This window comes from Erpetoichthys calabaricus, chromosome 8 (assembly GCF_900747795.2).
Source record: "Erpetoichthys calabaricus chromosome 8, fErpCal1.3, whole genome shotgun sequence".
Classification (NCBI taxonomy): domain Eukaryota; kingdom Metazoa; phylum Chordata; class Cladistia; order Polypteriformes; family Polypteridae; genus Erpetoichthys; species Erpetoichthys calabaricus.
In genome coordinates this window covers 65,386,638-65,413,119 of record NC_041401.2, presented here as the reverse complement: position 1 = coordinate 65,413,119, position 26,482 = coordinate 65,386,638, and the positions used below count along the sequence as shown (strand labels likewise).

The 26,482-nt window shown below is 41.4% G+C and overlaps 1 protein-coding gene across 1 annotated transcript in view; it reads right to left on the bottom strand.

The window, feature by feature from the left end:
- Positions 1-26,482, bottom strand: part of smg6 (SMG6 nonsense mediated mRNA decay factor) — a 539,535-nt gene that overhangs the window by 128,660 nt on the left and 384,393 nt on the right. Inside the window, exon 13 of the mRNA XM_028806651.2 lies at positions 1,491-1,692. Coding sequence (XP_028662484.1) covers positions 1,491-1,692 — 202 coding nt within the window. The remainder of the gene's footprint in view (positions 1-1,490; positions 1,693-26,482) is intronic.

The window sequence follows — 26,482 nt, the reverse complement described above, 5'->3', positions numbered from 1 at the left end:
GACCCAAAAAAAAAAGAGGGCTATATGGAACCTACCTATGGCACACATTGAGGACAAATATATGCAATGACCATCCTTTACCAGAAATGAAGTGACCACTGCATCCTGCCACTGGTTCTGAGGAGGAGCTTCCCCCTGGAATGCCCTCAGAAACAGGGCGATGGGCATTTTGCTGGAGAGCCAACTCTTCTGCAGAGGTTAGGTCTGGACCGTGTGGACCTGTACCTGTTTTTTGCTTGTCTGCCTTCTTATTAGCTTTAAAATTAATGTTCTTTACATTATATATGATTCTTTATCTCAACAATTCTTTAAATAGTTATATACCAATATTTACCAGTTTGAAGTATATTCTTGTACTTCACTTTAACCTGTTCCCGTGTTCTCACGTTTGATCTGGAATTATGACATATTAAATAATAATTAATCTGACACATAGGAAATGAAATGCTGCTTTCAGTAAGTACAATGCACACGTGTTTAATTTGTCGGCCACTTTTTGCCAGCCACCTTTTCTGGTTTGGGCTGCTTTTGCAGAGTTACCCCTTGTGCATATTAAATCTTGAAATTATTCATGTCCTTCGAATAAAAGGTCTTGCTCCGCTTGTGTGAAAAAAAAAATGCGCCCATTGTTTCGTCATTTTGTTACAGCCTATCAAAGACTTGCTGGTCATGTTTTCTAGACTCAATATATATGGGCTTTTCAATCAGCGTGGGCGGGTGCATTCATCTCGGATGATTAGATCCAGCTAGACTAATCTACTACATGTTTGAAAAACCGACTTATCCCAGATGAGTTTCACTGGCATTAACTCATCCAAGATGAGGCATCTGATCTCGGATGATTTAATCGACGTACGGAAAATACCCCCCTGATCTCAATCTAATTAAGAATTTGTAGATGTACTTCAAAAAGCCTGTTAACTTAGGATCCCCAGGCAAACTGACAGAGCTTTAGGAGTTTTACAAAGAAGAATAGGGAAAAACTACAGTCTTCAAATGTGGTAAGCTGATAGACATCTGTCCACACTGATTTAAGGCTGTAATGGTAGCCAAAGGTACACCTACTAAAAACTAACTTGAAGGGTTGAATACCTAAGAGATTAATTATTTTGCTTTTTTTTGCAGTTGAAAAGTGGACATTAAATTAAGTTTTTCTTTGATCAATGTCAAAAAAGCAGATGAAAGCCACTGTGATTCAATGTTGTATGATAAAAAGGAGTGAAAACATCAAAAGGGTGAAATACTTTTATATGGATTCTGTAGGCATGAGTGTACAGAAGAAGAAACAATAAAAGCACTAACAAATGGTAAATATTACTCAACTTCTCCAATTATAAATGCAGCCTAACTTGAAAACCATCATATTTAACACATTATCGTAATTAAAATTACAAGTTACAAAACATTTTACTGTATGTATAATAATAGGAGTGGTGCAGTGAATGACAGATACTTCATTAATTTTCACATTCCAACTGAGTGTCACTGACCTTATCAGATGTCTTCTCCACATAACAAGGATCTTGGGGTGCACCAAGCAGTGGTATAAACCCAGACAGCAGACGATCTTCATCAAGAATTAGTAAACATAAATCATCATCTGAGTCCTTGTACAGAGGCACTTCACACTGGTTCACTCCTGTAAGAATGTTGCAGAACTCTGCCAAGGTCTGCCATACGTTCAGTGTCCACCTATGCGGGCAACAAGATTATTATATTAGAACAATCTATACTTAAGTAGATTGAAGCGAAGGTCTGTGTAACTGGGTTCGCATACTGATAACTAGAAATCCACAAAGGGAGAAAAAATTATTCATGTATCTTAAAATAGTCTTTTATATCACAGACCATGAGTCTTTCCTTGTGACGGCATTGCGATGTTTTTGTATATGTGTTGCAAGTGTTTTAGACGTTTGTCCCACATATGAAGCTGTGCATGCACTGCATGATATACTGTATACTGCATTTCATGTCTCTGCTGCAGATTTCTTGCTTTTGGCATTAAACGGAATTGTATATAGACTGTTTCCTGTTTTATGTGCTCTTTTAATGCCTGATCTGGAGAGGTTGCGTGCTGACAGAAGGAAAGATACATGGTCTCTGATATATACACGGGACATGGATCAAGTAAAATTCAGGGTAAATACTAAAAGTACCAGAGATCTGGCTGAATTGTGGCTATCAAATGAAAATGCCATTAACAGAAATTTGGACATGAACCCAGCATTTGCAGGCTTGAAAAGAAGAACATACAAATAATAAAAAAGACTTTCAGACCAACACACTTTGAACCCCACCTTACTAATCCACCCCGCCTCCTACACCCACCATCTCCCCCACTTCCTCATTTGCTATACATTGCCTTTGACTCCTGTATGTCTAATCATTTTCCTCTGATGATGACACCTTGTAGGTGTCGAAAGCTCAGGGATAAAAGACTATTTTAAGATACGTGGTTCATTTTTTTTCCCTTTGTGGACTTAAGTAGAAATATGGCAACCATATATGATCTGTAGTGTACAACCTTAAGCAACATCTAAAATGATACAATTAATCTAAAAAAAAGGTATTCTAAAATTTATATAGAATTGTTTACCTTGATATATTACTTAAATACTGTGGAATTTAATGTAAAAACTGTGACAAAAGCAGGGATGCGTAAAACTTGGTTTATACAGATCCAAACAATGTTATAATACTGAGTTGAAGAAAATCTTGGCAAAAAAACAAACAAAGAGTAGGTAGTTTAACTTATTTGAATAATTAAAAAGAACAATATTGTCTTAGACTGGAATGGAAAAGCATTAAAACACTGTTAGAAATTATTTTTTGTGTGTTTTTATTTAACCAAACGGTACATTTTTTATTTACGCAGTGCTAATTGATTCACTATCAACAGTATTCTGAACAATATAAAAAAAGTTAAGGCACTTTTTCCATTTTAATTGAAGGAAAAGCTTCACTACAAGCAGTAGCCTATAAATAACAAATACATAAACAAAAGGCTAAGAGTTGTAACTGCTTATATTAATCACACAAGTACAATAAGGTATTTTAAAAACCTAAGGTGCATCAAAGTGCATGATAAGACACATGATGAAGACGAGGGCTTAAAAGGAGCAAAGCATGGGGAGGGGTGTCTGGTTTTTATAGATGTCCCGTAATTGCTCAGTCAACAATTTAGTGGCTAAGTTTTTCAAACAATGCTGACAAATCGCCTCTTTCAAGCTTGCTGGCTGTCCTCAATCAAAATCAGCCTGAAATAATGGCGATAGATAGATAGATAGATAGATAGATAGATAGATAGATAGATAGATAGATAGATAGATAGATAGATAATCCCAAGGGGAAATTCACAAATTTCACAAATTTTCAGTGTTGCTTCATTTTTTATTATTATCTTAGGTAACATATCTAATGGGACAGTGTTTATTTTCCAAGGCAGTTGTGCCAAAACTACTGCAACTAAGGGCAGAATATTCTATTATCACTCGGAAACATGTTTCTAAATGAAATCGATTTTCCCAGGAAGCTGGCAGAGCATGGGCAAAGCTTTGTTGGTCCAGATGGGTCAATCAAAATGGCACCAGTGATGCCTGTGGGTTGGTTAGTGTTTATGTGCTCTTTATAGCCAAGCTAATTTTTTGAGATTAACATTTTAATTCCTACTACTTTATTACAAAACTTAACCTCTGGTGGCATTCATTCCTTCAATATCACACTGTACAACTCACACTTACCTCTATAACTGTAGTATAATATATAGGTCTGGTGCTGTATCAGTAACTGTAAATGTCCAAGGTTTACATCACAAACATATTCCACAGCAGAATTCAGGAAGAAAACAGAATAACAAAGTATCTACACTAGTGGTCAAAAATTTTTAGAACACTTCAGTTTTTCTTCACATTTAATCAGTTGAAATGCAATGAGTGACCTAAAATGGTGAAAAGGTAAGCGGTAAGCTGCCAGATGTTTAATTTAAAGTTTAGCTTAGCAAAAACTGAAAAAAAGAAAATATCAAAATATTACAAATGAGCCTTCTTCAGGGAACAACTAATAGGTTACTACCTACAGTTGTTTCGCAGCAATTAAAATAAATAAGGTAAAGCAAACAATATGCAGATTGCAGGTATCCCAGGTTCTGTTGATTACTTAAAAACCTTGTCTGGAACAGACTGTGTGACTACACCCTCTGAAGTACTCTGATAGGAAGAGATCTGGCAGACCCAAAGTCATAACCCAATCAAAAGACAAGTTTCTGAGGGTCACCGGCTTACGTAAGGTGGGAGGAAGGTGAAGAAAAACATTGTATTCCTAATGCCTTAAGAAATTATCTCAGCTGGAGATAAAAAGAAGAGGAAGGGAAAGAAAACCTGGTTCATAATGACAGGAACTCCTGAAACCCAGAGTCATGAAAAATATCTCCAATAGTGGTGATTCCACCTTGGGTCAATCAAGGTAAGACAATGAAGCATCCACTGATTCAAAAAGTCTTACTATGATATAAAGAATAGAGTGTAAAATACCAACCTGGACAAGTGCTTAAGTGTCTTTAAACCAAAAAAAAAAAATGTTCTAAAAGAAATATGACTAGGAAGTTGCAACTTGTCTGTCAGAAGAGAAGAACCCAAAGGGAGTACACGGAAACCATTCTACGTTCAAAAGAAAGCCAAGAAGGTGGGTTATAAGGAAGGTCAATCCAACTCAAGATACTGTAGATAGTAGGAATGCACCTAATAGTATACTTCTATATCTATTAAGTATAAAACCCTCAACATGAACTGTCACAGACTTTACAGTGCTTAATGGAAGATTCTTTGGACATCACAGAGAAAAAAGGAAGAAATAGGAAAGAAGAGACGCTATCTCTGACCTGTATGTAGCTGGTTAAAAAATGTATAGTGTTGTTCTGAGTAAATGACAAGTTTAAACCAGGGAACCAATGCCACTTTAATAACATAATCAAGAACTGAAAGACATGATAGAAGGGATGAAGAGGAGAGGAATGCCTTCATGCCCTTTAAAACACTGACGTAGAATTACAGATAGCAATGTGCTAACCATACCTATGCTTAGACCATCCATCCATCCATCCATTGTCTCCCGCTTATCCGAGGTCGGGTCGCGGGGGCAGCAGCTTGAGCAGAGATGCCCAGACTTCCCTCTCCCCGGCCACTTCTTCTAGCTCTTCCGGGAGAATCCCAAGGCGTTCCCAGGCCAGTCGAGAGAGACATAGTCCCTCCAGCGTGTCCTGGGTCTTCCCCGGGGCCTCCTCCCGGTTGGACGTGCCCGGAACACCTCACCAGGGAGGCGTCCAGGAGGCATCCTGATCAGATGCCCGAGCCACCTCATCTGACTCCTCTCGATGCGGAGGAGCAGCGGCTCTACTCTGAGCCCCTCCCGGATGACTGAGCTTCTCACCCTATCTTTAAGGGAAAGCCCAGACACCCTGCGGAGGAAACTCATTTCAGCCGCTTGTATTCGCGATCTCGTTCTTTCGGTCACTACCCATAGCTCATGACCATAGGTGAGGGTAGGAACATAGATCGACTGGTAAATTGAGAGCTTCACCTTGCGGCTCAGCTCCTTTTTCACCACGACAGACTGATGCAGAGCCCGCATTACTGCGGATGCCGCACCGATCCGCCTGTCGATCTCGCGCTCCATTCTTCCCTCACTCGTGAACAAGACCCCGAGATACTTGAACTCCTCCACTTGGGGCAGGATCTCGCTACCAACCCTGAGGGGGCACTCCACCCTTTTCCGGCTGAGGACCATGGTCTCGGATTTGGAGGTGCTGATTCTCATCCCAGCCGCTTCATACTCGGCTGCGAACCGATCCAGAGAGAGCTGAAGATCACGGCCTGATGAAGCAAACAGGACAACATCATCTGCAAAAAGCAGTGACCCAATCCTGAGCCCACCAAACCGGACCCCCTCAACGCCCTGGCTGCGCCTAGAAATTCTGTCCATAAAAGTTATGAACAGAATCGGTGACAAAGGGCAGCCCTGGCGGAGTCCAACTCTCACTGGAAACGGGTTCGACTTACTGCCGGCAATGCGGACCAGGCTCTGGCAACGATCGTACAGGGACCGAACAGCCCTTATCAGGGGGGCCGGTACCCCATACTCTCGGAGTACCCCCCACAGGATTCCCCGAGGGACACGGTCGAATGCCTTTTCCAAGTCCACAAAACACATGTAGACTGGTTGGGCAAACTCCCATGCACCCTGCAGGACCCTGCTAAGGGTATAGAGCTGGTCCACTGTTCCGCGACCAGGACGAAAACCACACTGTTCCTCCTGAATCTGAGGCTCGACTATCCGACGGACCCTCCTCTCCAGAACCCCCGAATAGACTTTTCCAGGGAGGCTGAGGAGTGTGATCCCTCTGTAGTTGGAACACACCCTCCGGTCCCCCTTCTTAAAGAGGGGGACCACCACCCCGGTCTGCCAATCCAGAGGCACTGTCCCTGATGTCCATGCGATGTTGCAGAGGCGTGTCAGCCAAGACAGTCCTACAACATCCAGAGCCTTGAGGAACTCCGGGCGTATCTCATCCACCCCCGGGGCCCTGCCACCAAGGAGTTTTTTGACCACCTCGGTGACCTCAGTCCCAGAGATGGGGGAGCCCACCTCTGAGTCCCCAGGCTCTGCTTCCTCATTGGAAGGCATGTTAATGGGATTGAGGAGGTCTTCGAAGTACTCCCCCCACCGACCCACAACGTCCCGAGTCGAGGTCAGCAGCGCACCACCCCCACCATATACAGTGTTGACACTGCCCTGCTTCCCCCTTCCTGAGACGCCGGATGGTGGACCAGAATCTCCTCGAAGCCGTCCGAAAGTCGTTCTCCATGGCCTCCCCAAACTCCTCCCACGCCCGAGTTTTTGCCTCAGCAACCACCAAAGCCGCATTCTGCTTGGCTTGCCGGTACCTATCAGCTGCCTCCAGGGTCCCACAGGACAAAAGGGTCCTGTAGAACTCCTTCTTCAGCTTGACGGCATCCTTCACCGCCGGTGTCCACCAACGGGTTCGGGGATTGCCACCACGACAGGCACCGACCACCTTACGGCCACAGCTCCGGTCAGCTGCCTCAACAATAGAGGCACGGAACATGGCCCATTTGGACTCAACGTCCCCCACCTCCCTCGGGATGTGGTTGAAGTTCTGCCGGAGGTGGGAGTTGAAGCTACTTCTGACAGGGGGCTCTGCCAGACGTTCCCAGCAGACCCTCACAACACGTTTGGGCCTACCACGCCTGACCGGCATCCTCCCCCACCATCGAAGCCAACTCACCACCAGGTGGTGATCAGTTGACAGCTCCGCCCCTCTCTTCACCCGAGTGTCCAAGACATGTGGCCGCAGGTCCGACGACACGACCACAAAGTCGATCATCGAACTGAGGCCTAGGGTGTCCTGGTGCCAAGTGCACATATGAACACCCCCTATGCTTGAACATGGTGTTCGTTATGGACAATCCGTGACGAGCACAGAAGTCCAATAACAAAACACCGCTTGGGTTCAGATCGGGGGGGCCATTCCTCCCAATCACGCCCTTCCAGGTCTCACTGTCATTGCCCACGTGAGCATTGAAGTCTCCCAGCAGAACGAGGGAGTCCCCAGAAGGTATGCCCTCTAGCACACCCTCCAGGGACTCCAAAAAGGGTGGGTACTCCGAACTGCTGTTCGGTGCATACGCACAAACAACAGTTAGGACCCGTCCCCCCACCCGAAGGCGAAGGGAGGCTACCCTCTCATCCACCGGGGTAAACCCCAATGTACAGGCTCCAAGTTGGGGGGCAATAAGTATACCCACACCTGCTCGGCGCCTCTCACCGGTGAACAGCCATTTTTAGGTCTCTCCAGAGATGCTCAATTGGGTTTAAGTCAGGGCTCTGGCTGGGCCATTCAAGAACAGTCACAGAGTTGTTGTGAAGCCACTCCTTCGTTATTTTAGCTGTGTGCTTAGGGTCATTGTCTTGTTGGAAGGTAAACCTTCGGCCCAGTCTGGAGAAGGTTTTTGTCCAGGATATCCCTGTACTTGGCCGCATTCATCTTTCCCTCGATTGCAACCAGTCGTCCTGTCCCTGCTGCTGAAAAACACCCCCAACAGCATGATGCTGCCACCGCCATGCTTCACTGTGGGGACTGTATTGGACAAGTGATGAGCAGTGCCTGGTTGTCTCCACACATACCGCTTAGAATTAAGGCCAAAAAGTTCTATCTTGGTCTCATCAGACCAGAGAATCTTATTTCTCACCATCTCAGAGTCCTTCAGGTGTCTTTTAGCAAACTCCATGCGGGCTGTCATGTGTCTTGCACTGAGGAGAGGCTTCCGACAGGCCACTCTGCCCTAAAGCCCTGACTGGTGGAGGGCTGCAGTGATGGTTGACTTTCTACAACTTTCTCCCATCTCCTGACTGCATCTCTGGAGCTCAGACAAAGTGATCTTTGGGTTCTTCTTTACCTCTCTCACCAAGGCTCTTCTCCCCCGGAAGCTCAGCTTGGCTGGACGGCCAGCTCTAGGAAGGGTTCTGGTCGTCCCAAACGTCTTCCATTTAAGGATTATGGAGGCCACTGTGCTCTTGGGAACCTTAAGTGCAGCAGAAATTTTTTTGTAACCTTGGCCAGATCTGTGCCTTGCCACAATTCTGTCTCTGAGGTCTTCAGGCAGTTCCTTTGACCTCATGATTCTCATTTGCTCTGACATGCATTGTGAGCTGTAAGGTCTTATACAGACAGGTGTGTGGCTTTCCTAATCAAGTCCAATCAGTATAATCAAACACAGCTGGACTCAAATGAAGGTGATCTCAAGGATGATCAGAAGATATGGAAAGCACCTGAGTTAAATATATGAGTGTCACAGCAAAGGGTCTGAATACTTAGGACCATGTGATATTTCAGTTTTTCTTTTTTAATAAATCTGCAACAATTTCAAAAATTCTTTTTTTTGTCTGTCAATATGGGGTGCTGTGTGTACATTAATGAGGAAAAAAATTAATTCAAATGATTTTAGCAAATGGCTGCAATATAACAAAGAGTGAAAAATTGAAGGGGGTCTGAATACTTTCCGTACCCACTGTATTATAAACATGACTGAAAACTCAGACGTAAGTGGAGTTTATTATTTAATTTGAGGCTTTTGGAGGAAATGTGTGAAAGAAAAGAGCTGGTGGACGAACGTACTTTAAGTTAACATGTTCACAGAGAAGTTTTACATTTTTTAATTTTTTTTTTCCAACGTACCCTAGAGTCTTGCTGTACTGACTCTGTGTTCAGTAATTCTGTTATTAAAAAAAAAAAATAAACATACAACGGATGTTCAAAAAGTTTCCACAATTTTTTTTTAACTCTATTTATTAAGAATTTCAAAAACAAATTACATCACTTTTCTACATGGTCACCTTCCTTTGCGATGCAGTTTTTCCAGCGTCGTACCAACTTTTTAATGCTCAATTACACCATTTCGAATGAAAATACGAAAGTGCGAAAAATTTTTGAATGTCCCTCATATTAATGTTGCAAATCTAAAAGGCAGAAACAAGAAAAACTGAAGACATATTGAGTAGGCAATATGAAACAAAAAAGGAAATCAAAGGCAGAATACCACCACATCACTCAATTTAATAAAATTAATTCAAAATTAACTGCATTTTAACTTTTTTTTCCTTCATTTCAGTTTATCTCCTGCTTAATTCTACATGTCCATTCATTTTCTTTATTTATACATTCCCTTGGTGGCACAGTGGTAGTGCTGCTGCCTCGCAGTTAGGAGACCTGAGTTCACTTCCGTGTGAAGTTAAGTGAAGTCTACTTAACTGTGAAAATCAGTAAGAAAATCTTTGAATCTGGCTGAGTCCTGAACACATTCAGTTCTGGAGATGGTTTCAGTTGGAGGCTGCAATACCTCAGGACCCTAAGTCTGCATAGGGCCAGATGATCATGCTGTTAAATTGAACCACTCTGCTGTAAAACCTGAAGAGTTACAGCTTAGTAATGGTACCCTGCGGAGGCGACTTGCATGCAACCAGGAACTCTCATCTAGACAAAACGTGGCAGGTCCTAACTGGCTTATTAATTTTAAAGACGACCAAAAAGATTTCAACTTATGATCTCAGTATGGCCTCCAGAAACCGGACTCAATCTAATACAGTTATGTCTGGCATTTTGACCCCATGTGACTTATCAAAATGTTGCTTCATTTTGTTCTGGTTTTCGAACACATTATTGTGGGTTTGCACTAGAGTGGGCAGAAATGATTGAACATGCAGATGATCCAGTGGAAGGTAAAGTTCATGAATAATTATAAGAAGGTGAACTGCCCATAGTTGAGTGCTGTGTAGCTTTATAGTGAACAAGTGTCTGGAGAAATGCTGAAAGAAATGTGCATCCATCTGCCAAGTGTGCTCTAATGCTATTTTTTTTAAAGGTTTAAACTCCCCATAGACCTGAGGGTGGCAAAATGCTGTGCAAACAATTTCTTTGTAAAAAAGCTTGTGAATTCACTGGAAGTAAATTGTGGATTACTGTCCATTGAAACAGTCACTGGCAACTCCAGCCAGGAAAAATGAAATCCAAAAACTCAATCACAGATCTAGTCACAACTGATCCAACTGAGTTTACTTTTGGTGACTTAAAATGTAGGTCATATACCACAATAAGAAAACACTGATGATGTCGAACGCCATGTAACTCACCGCAGATGTCTAGCTGTATGTGTTCCCAAGGCATAATGGGCCACTGAACTGGCTGCAAGGAGGGTGTGGGTGGAGGACCCATTTTACCACTAACAAGGCATGCAGGGCATTCCTTGACCAGAGCTTCAATATCCAGGACACGTGCTTGGAGAGACCTTGGAACTACAGGTGTATCTTAATAAATTAGAATATCATCGAAAAGTTAATTTATTTCAGTAATTCAATTCAAAAAGTGAAACTCATATATTATATAAATTCATTACACACAGAGTGATATATTTCAAGAGCTTATTTCTTTTCATTTTGCTGATTATGGTCTATATGTAATTAAAACTCAAAATTCAGTATCTCAGAAAATTAGAATATTACATAAGACCAATAAAAAAATGATTTTTAATACAGAAATGTTGGCCACTGAAAAGTATGTCCATGTATGCACTCAATACTTGGTTGGGGCTCCTTTTGCATGAATTACTGCATCAATGCAGTGCGGCATGGAGACTATCAGCCTGTGGCACTGCCGAGGTGTTATGGAAGCCCAGGATGCTTTGATAGCGGCCTTCAGCTCGTCTGCATTGTTGGGTCTGGTGTCTCTCATCTTCCTCTTGATAATACCCCATAGAGAATCTAGGTCAGGCGAGTTTGCTGGCCAATCAAGCACAGTGATACCATGGTCATTAAACCAGGTATTGGTAATTTTGGCAGTGTGGGCAGGTGCCAAGTCCTGCTGGAAAATGAAATCAGCATCTCCATAAAGCTTATCAGCAGAGGGAAGCATGAATTGCTCTAAAATATCCTGGTAGACGGCTGCGCTGACTTTGGACTTGATAAAACACAGTGGACCAACACCAGCAGATGACATGGCTCCCCAAATCATCACTGACTGTGGAAACTTCACACTGGACATCAAGCAACTTGGATTCTGTGCCTCTCCACTCTTTATCCAGACTCTGGGACCTTGATTTCCAAATGAAATGCAAAATTTATTTTCATCTGAAAAGAGTACTTTGAACCACTGAGCAACAGTCCAGTCCATTTTCTCCTTAGCCCAGGTAAGACACTTCTGATGTTGTCTCTGGTTCAGGAGTGGCTTGACACAAGGAATGCAACAGTTGTAGCCCATCTCCAGTACTGACTCCTGCCGCAGGCTGTGGTTATCCCTGTTGCTTGTGCAACTTTTTCTGCCACATTTTTTCCTTCCACTCAACTTTCCATTAATATGCTTGGATACAGCACTCTGAACAGCCGGCTTCTTTATCAATGACCTTTTGTGGCTTACCCTCCTTGTGGAGGGTGTCAGTGACTGTCTTCTGGACAACTGTCAAGTCAGCAGTCTTCCCAGTGATTGTGTGGCATACTGGAGCAGACTGAGAGACCATTTAAATGCTCAGGACACCTTTGCAAGTGTTTTGGGTTAATTAGCTGAGTGGAGTGGGACACCATGAGTCTACAATATTGAAATTTTTCACAATATTCTACTTTTCTGAGATGATGAATTTTGGGTTTTCATTAGCTATAACCCATAATCAGCAAAATGAAAAGAAATAAACACTTGAAATATATCACTCTGTGTGTAATGAATCTATATAATATATAATAACTTTTCGATGATATTCTAATTTATTGAGATACATCTGTACATTGCAGATACCATGAGTAGTGCAGCTGTCATTATTGCAAGTAAGTTCATCCTTGGCACAATGGAATGGTATCACCTCAGCCAGTTCTTGAGTGGGCCACCCCGTCTGATAAAAGTACGAAGTTGAGTGAGCGCATGTTCTTACTCTGAGGCATGCAGCAGCTCCTGGAGTGACACAGTTTCCTGTAGAGGTGTGTGCAGAAGTTGAACAAATTCAGGCTCAGCAGAATCAGGGCAGGGAGGTATGGCTGGAGGAGCTAAAAACCAAGACAGTAGGTTGGCCACTACATTGTGGTGCCTGGGAGTATACTGGACTTTAAAATTGTACTGCTGGAGATGCTCAGACCAGTGGTGCAGTCTTAGTGGCTGGTGGCCACAACTAGACATTGCAAGTAGTGCATTGAGAGCTTGGTGGTCAATTCTGAGAGTAAATGCACGACCATACAGATACATGTGCCACCGTTTACAAGCCCAGATACATGCCAGTGCTTCTTGCTCACTGAGAGTATTTCTGTTCACCTGGACTAACAGCTCCAGAAGCAAATGCAACAGATTTCTCAATCCCCTCCTGAAATTGAGACAGTACAGCCCCAAGAGCAGCTCCAGATGCATCAGAACTGACTAGGGTGGGGCTATTGAGATCAAAGTGTGCCAGCATAGGTGGTGAATTAGGGTAAGCCTTTAGTAACTGAAATGCCTCTATGCAGGTTGGAATCCATGCCCAGAGAGCATATTTTTTTTCAAAAGATGATGTAAAGGTGCAATAGTGCAGGAGTATTGTGGAAGGAAAAGTAGATAGTATGCAGTCATGCCCAACAATAAAGCAACCTGTGCTACTGATGTGGGCTCTGGAATTCTCTCTTCTCTCAAGTTGGTTCTGTGTGAGACTGGAGTGCAGACAGTTGAAAACACCAAACTCAATTGAAGGTGCATGAAACACACATTTATCACCATTAAGAGTGTGATTATGCCTGGCCAGTGCTAAAAACACTTTTTTGAGATCCTCATCATAGGTAGAGGATGTGGGACCATGCACAACTATATCATCAAAGTAAATGACAACCCCTAAAAACCCTGCCAAGATGTCTGGCATTATCTTTTTAAAGCTGCTTAGTGTCCTGACGTGGCAGGAAAATGGGATAATGAATTTCTGAATAAATCGTGAGAAGCAGACAAAAGGCAAAACAAACTGGAGGTTGGGCGCATCACACCACGAAACAAACCAAAACAAGATAAAAATAAACTGTAGTGACCGTAACCCAGGTGAGAAGCAAAACTGAAGAGAAAAAAAAAAAAAAGCAATGAATTAAATATCAGGCAAAACTAGAAGATTAAATACACAATAAATCTAAAGGAAGAAAGGATTTATCCGCAGATCAGATAATGTTCATGGCCAAAGCTGACCTTTTATGCTAGTTGCTGATTAAGTCAAGGTCACTAATCCAGACTCCACCACTAGAAACGAGGGTCACAACCCTGACAACAGTACACAACATGGCTTCTCTTTTCCAGTCTAAATTATGACATCACCCCCTGTCAAAGATGTATCCACCCAGTTTCTTAGGGAAATTAGTATGAAGGCAAGGTGTGTGAAAGGCATTAAACCTGACCCAGCATCAATCCCCTGGATCATACCCCTTCCAATGTACCAGATATTCCACTGTTAACTGCGGATGGTGGTGAATGCAGGGAATAATATTGGCTGCTACAAACTGGTCATAACATGGAAACATGAAAAGTGAAGTGGATCTTAAAAAGCACTGGTAGAGACAAACTATAGAACAGTGACTGTTGATGCTTTTTGCGGACTTTAAAGTTTTTATGATCAATGTAGATACACAAAAATTTAGCTCCCTCTAAATAATGATGGCACTCCTCCAAAGTGAACTTAATTGCCAACAGCTCACCTATGTCACTATTCATCTCAGCAAGGGTAAATTTCCACATGGATGAATAACTCCTGTTTTGGGGTATCTTCAAGATAGTATTGCTCCAGTTCCAATACTGGATGCATCTACTGTATTTCCACGATGAATGGTAATTCCGTATTAGGGCGACGTAAAATGGGGGCTGTGGTAAATAATTGTTTTATATGTTCAAAGGCTTTGTTGGCCTCCTCAGTCTATTGATATTTATGCTTAGTTTCCCGGATTAACGAAGTAATAGGAAAAATAACTGATGTTTTTTTTTTTATAAATCGCAGACAGTAATTTGCAAAACCAAGAAATCTCTGGCTTTGTTTAACACTTTCTGTTGGTTTCCAATCTAGGATAGAGGCAATCTTAGTATTAACCATGGTTATACCGTTAAACCCTAAAAAACTATATCTTTTACTAGTGGATCTCACATTTCTCTATTTTAACCAATAGGTTATTTTTGCGTAGGCGGCAAAGGACTTCCTTAACATGCTTCACATTTGTAGGGTAAGTCTTTCAAAAAAATCAAAACATCATTTATGTACACCAACACATATTTCCCCAATAAATCTTGTAAAGGACAGCCGGGTCCCATGCCCGGCAGGGACGCCCCTGCTGCATCTGTTTTCGGGGGAGCAGCCATGGACACTTCAATACCTTCCCCGGGACGCTTGGTGGCAGCCTCCCTGGCGGACGATGATTCCCCAACCTGGCGCATGCCTCCATGGGAGATGGAGTCCTCCACAGCCTGGTTGGGGGCTCGGATGGCCGCTAGGGGGAGCTGCATGGAGTTTGCAGCCCGGCTGGTCGAATCTTCAGCCCCACCCAGAAATGCAATTAGGAACAGGTGGTCAAGCACCTGGAACGCTTCCAGGTGGGGTATAAAAAGGGCCAGCCACCACCATTCGGGACAGCCAGAGTCGGGAGGAGGAGTACTAAGCCTGAGGAGGAGTGGTGGTAAAGGAAGAGAAGAGTATTGTTGTAAGGATTGTGAGTGTTTTGGGACTGTGTTGGGCCTGTGGGACACGGGGAAGGCGTGCCCCACGGCTGAAGAAAAATAAAAGAGTTCTATTTAAGTACGTGCCTCTGCGTCAGTCTGTGCCGGGTCAGGCGCTATATAGCGTCTTTATTACAATCTCTAAAAATATCTTTAACAAAGAACTGGAAAATGGCTGGAGCGTTACCTAATCCCATTGACATCACTCTGTATACAAAATGTCCTAATGTGGTATTAAAAGCAGTTTTCTTTCATTCCCTTCCCGAATTTGAGTAAGATTATATGCACTTCTTAAATCTAACTTTGTAAAAACTGTACAGCAGTAACTTGATTCAAAACTGAGGATATAATGGTAAACGGGTAATTTTACTTAATTCTCTGTAATCAATACCAAGACGAAGATTTCTGTCTAATTTTTCACCGAAAAAGAAGCACGCCCCTGTTGGACCGTAAGATGGGGTAATAAAACCATTCAGTAAATTTTCTGTGATATATTATTCCATAGCCTTCTGTTCCGGCCATGACAAGGCGTAATCTTTCCCCTTAGGCAATGGAGCACCTGGCATTAAGTCAATTGAGCAATCATAGTCCCACTGTGGGGTGTAACACTAGGGCATGTTGCTTACACACACCAGTATATTTAGAGTATTCAGGAGGCAGGATCGATATCATGTAACAAATGACTGGCTTAGGTACTGTCCTCAAGAAATTCTAAACACAGTACTAGCTCCACTGCATGATATCTTTGGACTCCCACTTTTTTTGAATGCACAGTCTTCGGAATGGTCATTGACACACTTGGTCTTAAGGTAGTCCCTCTTTCCCATCTCTATTCTAATTTTCTTTCTGCTAGACATGTACCAACTGTTTGGGCTACCTCTATCACTGCATCAAGTGTGTTACCAATATTGTGACTGGCTAACTCATCTTTTGTTTCAAAGTTTAATCATCGTCTAAACACCGGAATTAATGCCACATCATCTCAACGCACCTCCGCCGTTGACACTCTGAACTCCTCAATATATTAATTTATAGCCATCTGTTAGCAGCTACTTCTGAACAGACAGGTATATTAAACATTTTTCGAAACTCCTCAGTATACAATGCCAATGAAAAGCAGTACTGGTTGTTAGTCTTATACATTATGGAAGCCTGTCTTATCAAGCAAAGTTATTATAAACAATATATATGTCTGATCGTCTGGATACATTTTAGGTTAGACTTCAAAAACCATGCGACCATTGATTAAGGAAACCTCAACACTCATTTGGATCACCTGAAAGACAAATCAGAATTGGAATCTGAGGCTGATGATGGTGGCTGCAACTTGGAGCAGGAGCCAAATTAGCCAAAGTATTTTTATTTATTTATTTTTTAAAAATATTTTTATTGATTTTACTTAGAAACAGATGACATTCAATACAGTCAAGTCAAATTTAACAAACAAAAGCAAAATTTGACCTCCACCCAAGAGAAAGAGAGAGGAGCCTACAACCAAAGCCACTCTATAAAAGGAGCAAGAAGAGTATCCTTTTTCCCTGAAATGGAAGCTTATTTATATGTTATTGATCAGATTCTGATATATTTTAGAAATGTTTTGAACAAGCAAGATATTAACCGCGAGTGTTAACTGATTCACCACCCCTGCCAGTGATTCCACAGACCTTTGCACTCCTTCTACTTGACTTTTTATAAAGTTTTTATTTCCCACTGCATAACTTTTAACACTAGAATCCCTGAAGCCTGCAAAAATATTTTTAACACTAGAATTCTTGAAGCCTATGAAAAAAGTCGTAATGCTGGGTCACCTTAAATTTTCTCACACTTCCTCATCAGTGTCTTTGTTTTGCAAATGTATCAATCAGCACAAGCAGCAAGCAGTCTGCTATCCCATCCCTCACCCCAGTCTGTTTATCTGGCTGTGGGTTGTCTGGAATTGAAGAGGGTAAATAATATATCGTTATTTAGAACACATGCATTTCATGTGTGTTCTATGTCTACAATGATCTAGGTAAATGTAGGATGACAGGAAATGTGAGGCAAGAAACATTGAACACAATACTAAAATAGTAACTTTTTCAATAGTACTAATGACAAAATTTTGACGTGAAGTGTGAAGGCTGAAGTCCAAATATCATATGAAAACTTTCACAAAAGGTACAAAACAAAACAAGTACACTTTTAACCAAGAATAAAACAGAAGAAGAAGACATTAGGTTAGGGTACAATGCTGACATGTCTGCTTGGAAATGTCTAAGGCATGGAAATGTATTAAGTCATGGAAAGCCAGTGGGATGTGGCATGGTGGTTGGATGACAGGACACACACTGAGATCTAGCAAAGATTGGTGATGAAAGGCAGAGAGACAGACAAAATACATTAAAAAGTGATGGCCACTTCTACCAAGGGGCGCAGACATTAAGAATTACAGATCCACTAGTATTAAAAAAGGTAAAACCAAGGTTATTAAAGATATCCAGGCCCAAGAGGTTGGCACCACAGCGGGAGACATGAAATGTTAATTTAGGAAGAAACTTAGAATCATAGCAAACTGACAGCTCAACTGAACCCACAATGTTAATCTTAGAGCTGGCATAACCACAGAGAGTGGTGACTGGAGCAGACAGCCAGAGATCTGGGAAAAACTGCTACTTAGTCTTAAGATTTAACACAGACACTGTTGCCCCAGTATCTACCAAAAACATTGTGCAAGTTTTAAAAGAGATATGCCTTGATGTCACATTATGAATTGCTATAGGTTTTGATGATGCTGGAGTGGAACTGCAAACTTTCATGAAAAGATTGGCTTTTTTGCAATGCTGGCATATTTGACACGGGCAGGGCAGCTCTGCACTGTCGTAGCCCATGATTTAGAGCCAAAATTTCTGCAAAACTGCCTGGGGTCTTGGAGGAAGCTGTCACATAAGCTGCACACTGGGATTCTCGTTGCAGCTGTCTGCGCTTCTATGCACTGCAGTGGTTAAGGTGCATCTCCGGTCACTGCTGAGGATGCAGGAGATGTGTCGAGTCGGCGGCGAACTCTACTGCAGACTCAATCTGAAATGCAATGTGGACAGCCCATGATAGGGGTAAATCATCTGATTTTAGCAAGAGCTTTTCAAGGACTTCTGGATTGTCATTGTGCTCAGCTAGTTGATCCCTCATAAATTCATCTTACATGTTTACAAAATTGCATAAACTGGCTAAGCCCCTTAAACTAGCCACGTATTGGTGAGCCGACCCATCCGCCTACTGTCGCCACTTACAAAACAGGTTTCGGCAGAGTGTAACACTTCGCAAGCAGGAGAAGTGCATCTCCAAGAGAGTCAGACTGTGTAGGAGCAAAGCTCTCTTGTGCACATCTCTTACATTTTCCAATCTTGAGCCAGAAGTTAAGTTTGAAAAGACTCCAGCCAGTGGTTCCAAGGAACTGGAGGCTCTCTAAATGAAAAATTCAGCCTTACTTGTCACCAAGATGTTGCATACAATACAAGAGCAGACAGGTGCAGTTTGTCTCAGAGAGGCATTTATTCCTTAATTCCCATTCCTGCTAATACTCTTCCTGCACACTCTGCTGTAAAATGTACATATTACAAATATAACACTGTAAGATCAACATTTAGTTAGCATAATGCTTCAATGTAGATAAAATAAACCAGCACCGATGCTAGTGCATGAAAGAAGAGGTAGACTTGATGAGTTTGGGAATTTAATTGCTACAGCTGATGTGATGAAAATCTCAGTCCACTGCTACCCAGCAATAAATGACTAGATCCCCTATCGAAGTGGACTGTCTTCCAGATAAATTTTTGAGTTTCAGCACTTTATATGGTGTATTTTTGCATTTTCTGTGTTGTAAGCTGCCTGTATATGCATGTACATCTTCATGAACTATTTGTATATTTTGAATATTTAACTACAAATTTTAAACATTGTAAAAATTCTTTGCACTTCAAATATGTTTTTTCATATATTTCATTTCTCATTTTTATATTAATGTACTGTATGGTGTGTTATATTCTTTTAATTATGTCATTATATATATCTTTAAGACTGTAGGAATTGTTCTAAGCTTACAGATGGCTTAACGTCTATTACAGAGCGGATTGTGTGGCGATTGGGTATTTGGAGAAAGAAAAGTAAGGACAGGAATTGGAGGTTAGTACGTTTGAAAGACAGTACTTCTGTAATAAATTATTTCATCAAAGGTCGCACATGGCGCAGCAAGCCTCTTACATGAGATATGAACAATCACTGCGCCATCGTGTTCCCATGTTTAATAACATGCTTTCATTCCTATCATCATGAAAAAGATATCACGTATACATCTCAGTATTTTAATTATTCAGAGAGCTGTAATATCACGAATGTAATGGATTCTGTGTCCTGTCGGAGAAAGAGAAAGAAAGAAGCACGTAGTGATTCACACACATAGAAGATCAAACACAGAGCAAAGCATTTAACGTGCTACTTGAGAAACTAGTAAAATAAACGATTTTAAGATGAAGTTTATGATGTTCTACTTTAATGACAAAATAAACTACGTGATTAAAGTGGAAATTTCGAGATTAAAGTTGACATTTCGTGCTTTTTTCCCCACTGTGTACCTATTTTTTTTTGTCTGTACCCTAATAAGCTTTCATATGACACTCAGAGGGTGGGCTACGACTCGCCTTTTCACGGCGACTTTGATAAGAGATTTCTTTTTTATTTCGGGCACTGTGCGACTTTGTGAACTTGAGCTTTCGAGTTTCTCCGACACACTGTCACTCGATCAACTTTCTTTTGTTGATTATACCACTGTGTAAACCAACAAATAGTACGTTTTTCCTTTGCCTCCACTTGGTATTTGCTGAAATTCTTATATTTTCCCCCCGTGCTTTTCCCATTGTCTTTTCACAGAAGGCTATTTATATTGATTTGCATATTCAAAGAGGCGTAATTCTGGGAGGAGTTGGGGAGGGACAGAATGCGCGTGCACGTGCGTTACTTTTCACGCTGATCGGGATTTATGTAGCGGAAGAACGTGGAAGTTTGCGTACGTACAGATTCCTGCATCTGGATTTTTCTGTGCGTACACACATTCCAGATTTTGTGCTTACGCCATGTTATAGTGTGAGTTCTACGCACGGCGTTATACATGAGGCCCCTGGTGTAAACAAATACAGCAGCCACATCACATGTGCTTCAGAACAGGTCATCCGCCTGAAATTAAGCATGTTCTGGCCCAGCCAGTACTTGGATGGGAGACCAACCAGGAAAAGCTTAGGTTGCTGCTGGAAGATGTATTGGCGAGGCCACCAGAAGGTGCTTACCAGGTGGTCTAAATGTGGAACCCAATTCCCCAGCGCTGTGACAGGGAAATGGTACCGTAAAAATAGCCCCGTTGTTCAGATTAGATGTAAAACCGTAAAAGTCATGACTCTCTGTGATCATAAAAGATTCCTGGGCACCTATTGTAAAAAGTGGGGCATATCCCAATGTCCAGGCTAAATTGCCCACACAACAACCTAGTTATACTGGCCTCCTAATCATCCCATCTCTAATTGGCTAACTATCTTTCACCCCTTCACCACCTAACAGCTAATGTGTGGTGAACATACTGGCACAAAAAATGGCTGCCATCACATCATTCAGGTGGATGCTGCACACTGGTGGTGGTTGAAGTAGACTGGAAATATTTGGCAAGATTTAAGACTTGTGTGTAGTTTTTGTCCTGATACTATAATGGCTATAACTATATGCACTGTTATAAAATAGTTTTATTTTTCCTTTTTTGTAGCAGACACTTAACAAGGCAAATCTACATAACAGATGATTACATGTTTGATAAAATTTAGTCTCAATTTTAAAACTATAAAGAAAAAGTTTGAAAGACTCACTTCTATCATTTTTTGCCAGTTTTGCTTTTATTATGCATTGGCTTTACTTAAGTAATCCAACATCTATAAAAATATAAATAGTAGGGATGCACCTAGCTACTGGTTGGTACACATATCGTTCTGATAGCATGCCCTATGAGCCTATTCTCTGAATTAATGCTGTCTTATGGTTTTTTCCCTCCCCCAAATACTAAACAGGTACTTTACCACTAACCAGGGACATTTTAGTAGCTCAGAAACGTTTGTAGCATTCCTATCACAGGAACTCAGGCCATTTGTAGCTTTTGGTAGGTAGATCCTGGTACTTTTTTAAGCTCCTACTTTAGGGTATGTACTTTTATTCAACCTGTAACTACCATGAGTGGGGCTTGTTGATGAATTGTGATGATTAGTTGACCGCAAGCACTAGAACAAACTTATAAATCATTTAGTAGTATGTACATGGTGTTGATGCAATAATGTCCCCCTTGAAGTTTCGATTGCTTTGAAGCAATAAGGTGGGGGGTCCCCTGTGAACTCCCAAACTCCTGATCGTGCTGCACCTTACACTTCATCACTCTTCACAGATGCCTCCCTTTCTGCACCACACTATGCACTGCACTGAAACAATAATCTCTCCTGCAAAGTTGTGATTGGCTCAAAACAATAAAGTGGGGGGTGTCCCCCATGAATTCCCAATCACACCACACTATGCACTGCATCACTGTTCATAGCCACCTCCCTGGTGCACTGCATACACCATATATACCCATACATCACATCAAAGCAATAATTGTGGATGGATGCCATCACTCTTATTTATGTGTCACATATTTTACATAAAGGTTACAGTTCATGTTGTGTGGCAGGAATATGATACACAAAAGTGGCCAGGGACCAGAAGTGGCCCAAGGCTCACATTGTAAAGTGTCACACACGTGCGCATTGGAGGCAGCTAAAGGGCTTGAGTAAAGGCAGTTCTGAGGCATGCCGGGATGTGGCAGAGTGCACTGACTCTTTTTCTCCCTTCCCTGTAGACCATTCACTGGAGATTCCACCTGGCTCTCTTGATGTCACTTCCGGGACCGAGCCAATGGAAGGAGACCTTGCTGGCTCCAGCCCCTGTGATGTCACGTCCGGGTTCGAACCAATGGCTGAAGAACATGAGCCCGATCCTTATGATCTCACTTCCTGTCTCCCCCTTTAAAAGCCTGCACCTTTTCCCTATTCCCTCAGTCTTGTTTTGGACTCGGGTTGTGTGCACATCAGTGCTGTATACTTTAAAGAAGCAACTTTGCAGCCAGGAAATAAATTATACGGGTGGCTGCCCCAAACCTTTATATGACTCTGTCTCAAACTTTGTGACAAAAGGAACTCATTGGTTCCTGAAAACAAAGTTCTTGTGCTGGGAAAATACCTAATGAGTACTGAACTCTTAAGTTCTGGTGGCAGAAAATGTAAAAAGGGACCAGGCTCAAAATAAAATGTTGCAGAACTAGTAAGATAGCTGGAAGCAAATCAGTAAGTGCTGGTATTTTATTCTCATATGAAAGAGATGAAGAGTATGGACTGGTTAAAAAGAAAACTTCAGATGATTGCTTCTGCTGAAGAAACAATGGTGCTGGCTGTGTAAAAAAGTCCAAAGGTAAATGTACAGTGCTCACATACTAGTCAGATTTGTCTTTATGATATGATCTTCATGTGTTCATGCATGTTATATTGGGTAAAAGTTTATTTCCAACATAGGTGTTGAATTCAAATCTGAAAATAGAATATTTCTTTTACAAATCCCTTTATTATTTGAAATTGATTTCAAAGTTTCAAATTCCTCCACTCTGCTTTATGTTACTTCAGTCAACACAGTGTTACACTATGTTCTAGAGAACCACTCTGTGCAATAAAGTGTGTAATTGTGTAATTCTAAGAGGGCTACATGGTACGGTTGTATGCTGCTATGTGGAGTAGTCATGTAAACTATCCACTAAAGACAATGTAACCACTGAATGTATACTTATGCTAATGACAAAACAAAAACGTTTTACATAAAAATAGGTATTTCCGAATTGGAACATTCCACTTTTACCTGTTTACTTGTTATATTGCTCTGAGATTTCACTCAGTGAAGAGTTCTATGCAAAAATAAATTGACTTGACAATGTCAACTCAAAAGGATTGACAATACTTTCAATGTATGAGAGTTTTCCTGTCATTTTTACGAAAAGCACATGTTTGCATTGCTGCCTACATTTCTCATAAGTTACCTTTTGCTTGTACTATCTTTAAGACTCTGATGGCTGCATTTCTGATGTAAAGCATCTCCAAAAAAAAACACAAACAATAATGTCAGCTGTTTGGAAGTAATGGTCTTTTAGCACAACTTCAAGAGTTATAGATTACTTATTAAAAAGAAATCTGTGATAAGAAGAAGTTGCATTGCTTTAGAAAAAAAAATCCATATTACTAAACGAGAATGGCAAACCGGATGGACGCAGGGACATCCGGCCATGGGCCGTGGACGCAAAAGACGTACTGCGCAGGCGCCCCCACAAACCCCCCCCCTGCAAGCAACGGAAACCGGATGGAAAGCAACATAAAATAAGAAATGAGGCGACGCGCCCCTAGAACACCAAAAAGAAAGGAGTCAGACGCAAGCGCCACATAGCACACGAAACGGTACGCACACAAAAAAGAGGATTCAGACCCATGACACACAAACACCCCCTCCACTAACAGAGATAAAAAAGTGAGGCAACGCGCCCCTTGCACACAAAAAAAAAAAGAAGTCAGACGCGAGCGCCACACAAACCCACTGCACACGAAACGGGACAGACTACGGACATAGCACACGAAACATACACAAAAAGGAGGATTCAGACCCACTACCACACTAACATAAATAAGAAATGAGACACAAAGCCCCATTACTGAACGAACCGTCCATATTAAACATACGTCATCTGAACACGTTCAAATTATGCAGCATAGATCGATCTCATTACACTGATGCACTATTAACCGTTCAACCACAGAAAAGGCTCCATATTAAACATACAAAAACGGGCAAGGCTCAATACAATCAATGAACGCCGTAAACTGCAACGGACTTCTCACACAGCACAGGCAAATCGATTACAGCTCCAGAATAGCACGTCCCAAATACTGCACATACAACGACGCGCCTCTCAAATGGCACAAGCAAAAGATACACATCAAGGACATCAACGACAGACACCTGCTAAACGATTGCGCCAGTTAGCTGACAACGCGTTCAATAATGAGTCCACTATTCATGAAAATTCATTGGGATTAATGAATGTCATTTGCAATCATTGTCATTCACTTAACTTCCTTGAACAAACAACTGGCAATACAAGTAATGAATTTACACGTTGTTGTCAAAAGGGTCAAATTACACTGCCTCCTTTACATTCATATCCTGCATATCTACAGAAGGAATTATAGATGAATGTACAATGGCATCCACTCACTTACTCAACACCATTGATAAACTTCTACAAACGTTGATGAATTATAATATTCCCTTTGGAGGAAGGCTACTTTTATTACGAGGAGATTTTACACAGTGCTTAACTATTGCTCCACATCCAATGCGCTCAGCTATTGTTCAGTCCACCTTAAAATACGCGGACAATTGGCATTGCGTTGATGAATAATAATATTCCCTTTGGAGGAAAGGTACTTTTATTAGGAGGAGATTTTAGACAGTGCTTAGCTATTGCTCCACATGCCATGCGCTCAGCTATTGTTCAGTCCACCTTAAAATACGCTGACGACGTCATACATAAACAACAAGAGACCAGACTACAATACATATACAGGCGCGAGACCTGATTGGTGATAATACGAAGAAACGAACAGTCCGCATATTAACAGTGAGTGCGATCCTCCTCATTACTTATCCATATTCCTAACGATAAAGATCAAACAAGTCATGAATTCACGATCACAAGTACAGAACGAGACGGCTCGAGTAACGGGACCACAAACACGAACCTGCATCAAAAATAAAAATAAACGTCGGCGCCTACAACGCGCTTCTAAAACCGCGGAACAAAAAATGTTACGCAAACAATTGGCATTGCTTTCAAAAGATACAGTTGGTACAAAACATGCGTTGTCCAGATCCCGAATATAACAATTGGTTATTACAACTGGGAGATGGTTCACTCACCAATACAGATGTACTTTACCCAGATATTATTACAATTCCTCAACCCTTTATCTGCGACGACTTACTTACGGAGATATTTGGAACAGCGGTCTCATTAGACCAAATACCCCTTTTAACACAACGAACTATATTATGTCCAAAAAATATTAATGTTGATCTTATTAATAACCAGGTCATTTCATTACTTCCTGGAGAGGCACACCTCTTTCTAAGCTCTGACAAAGTTGACTCTGATGACGACAATGACCATCTTAATTTCCCCTTAGAATATTTGAACTCTATTAACCCAGCCGGATTACCACAACACAGTCTTAGCCTTAAAAACGGAACAATAATCATGCTATTAAGAAACCTTAACACTAAACAGGGTTTATGCAATGGTACACGTTTAGTCGTCTACACCATGACACACAATGTTATTCAAGCAACAGTTCTTACAGGATCACATGCTAACAATACTGTTCTAATTCCTAGAATTGACCTTACAAGTTCTGACCTTGAATTACCTTTTACACTTAAACGGAAACAATTCCCCATTAAACCTGCCTTTCCCATGACCATCAACAAATCACAAGGACAAACCATGGACAACGTTGGCATCTACTTATCTGAGCCCGTTTTTGGACATGGACAACTTTATGTGGCCTTCTGTCAAGTTCGACGTTCACGTCAAGGACAAGACACCATCTTTACTACTAATGTTGTTTACAAAGAAATTTTCCAATAAACCTTTACACTGTGCCAAACACTTTATTGTTTGCTTCCTATCTGCGTCATCTACACCTTCACACTATGCTATATCTCATTCATACATCACGCTCTTTGTAATTTCCCAACACCAGGGGTTGGCGAGCGAAGCGAGCAGGGGGCGGAGCCCCCTAGTTTATATTAAAAAAAAAAAAAGGAAATAAAAGTCTAGTTAGGTGAGTTTTTCATTTCTATTACCAAATTTTCAGTTAGTCTGAAATTTTTTTTATTTCATAAATGAAATTCCATTTTTTTATTAAAAGAGTTAGAGGGATGGCTAAATATTACAGGAGATATTTAATATTTTTAATGTTAATTAATTTTGGTTTACTAAAAATATGTATTATTTTTATATATTTCTTGTTAAAAATGTTGCATCATTCTTTTTTTCTAATATAAGCATTTTTATTGGTACTTGACAGCCCAGAG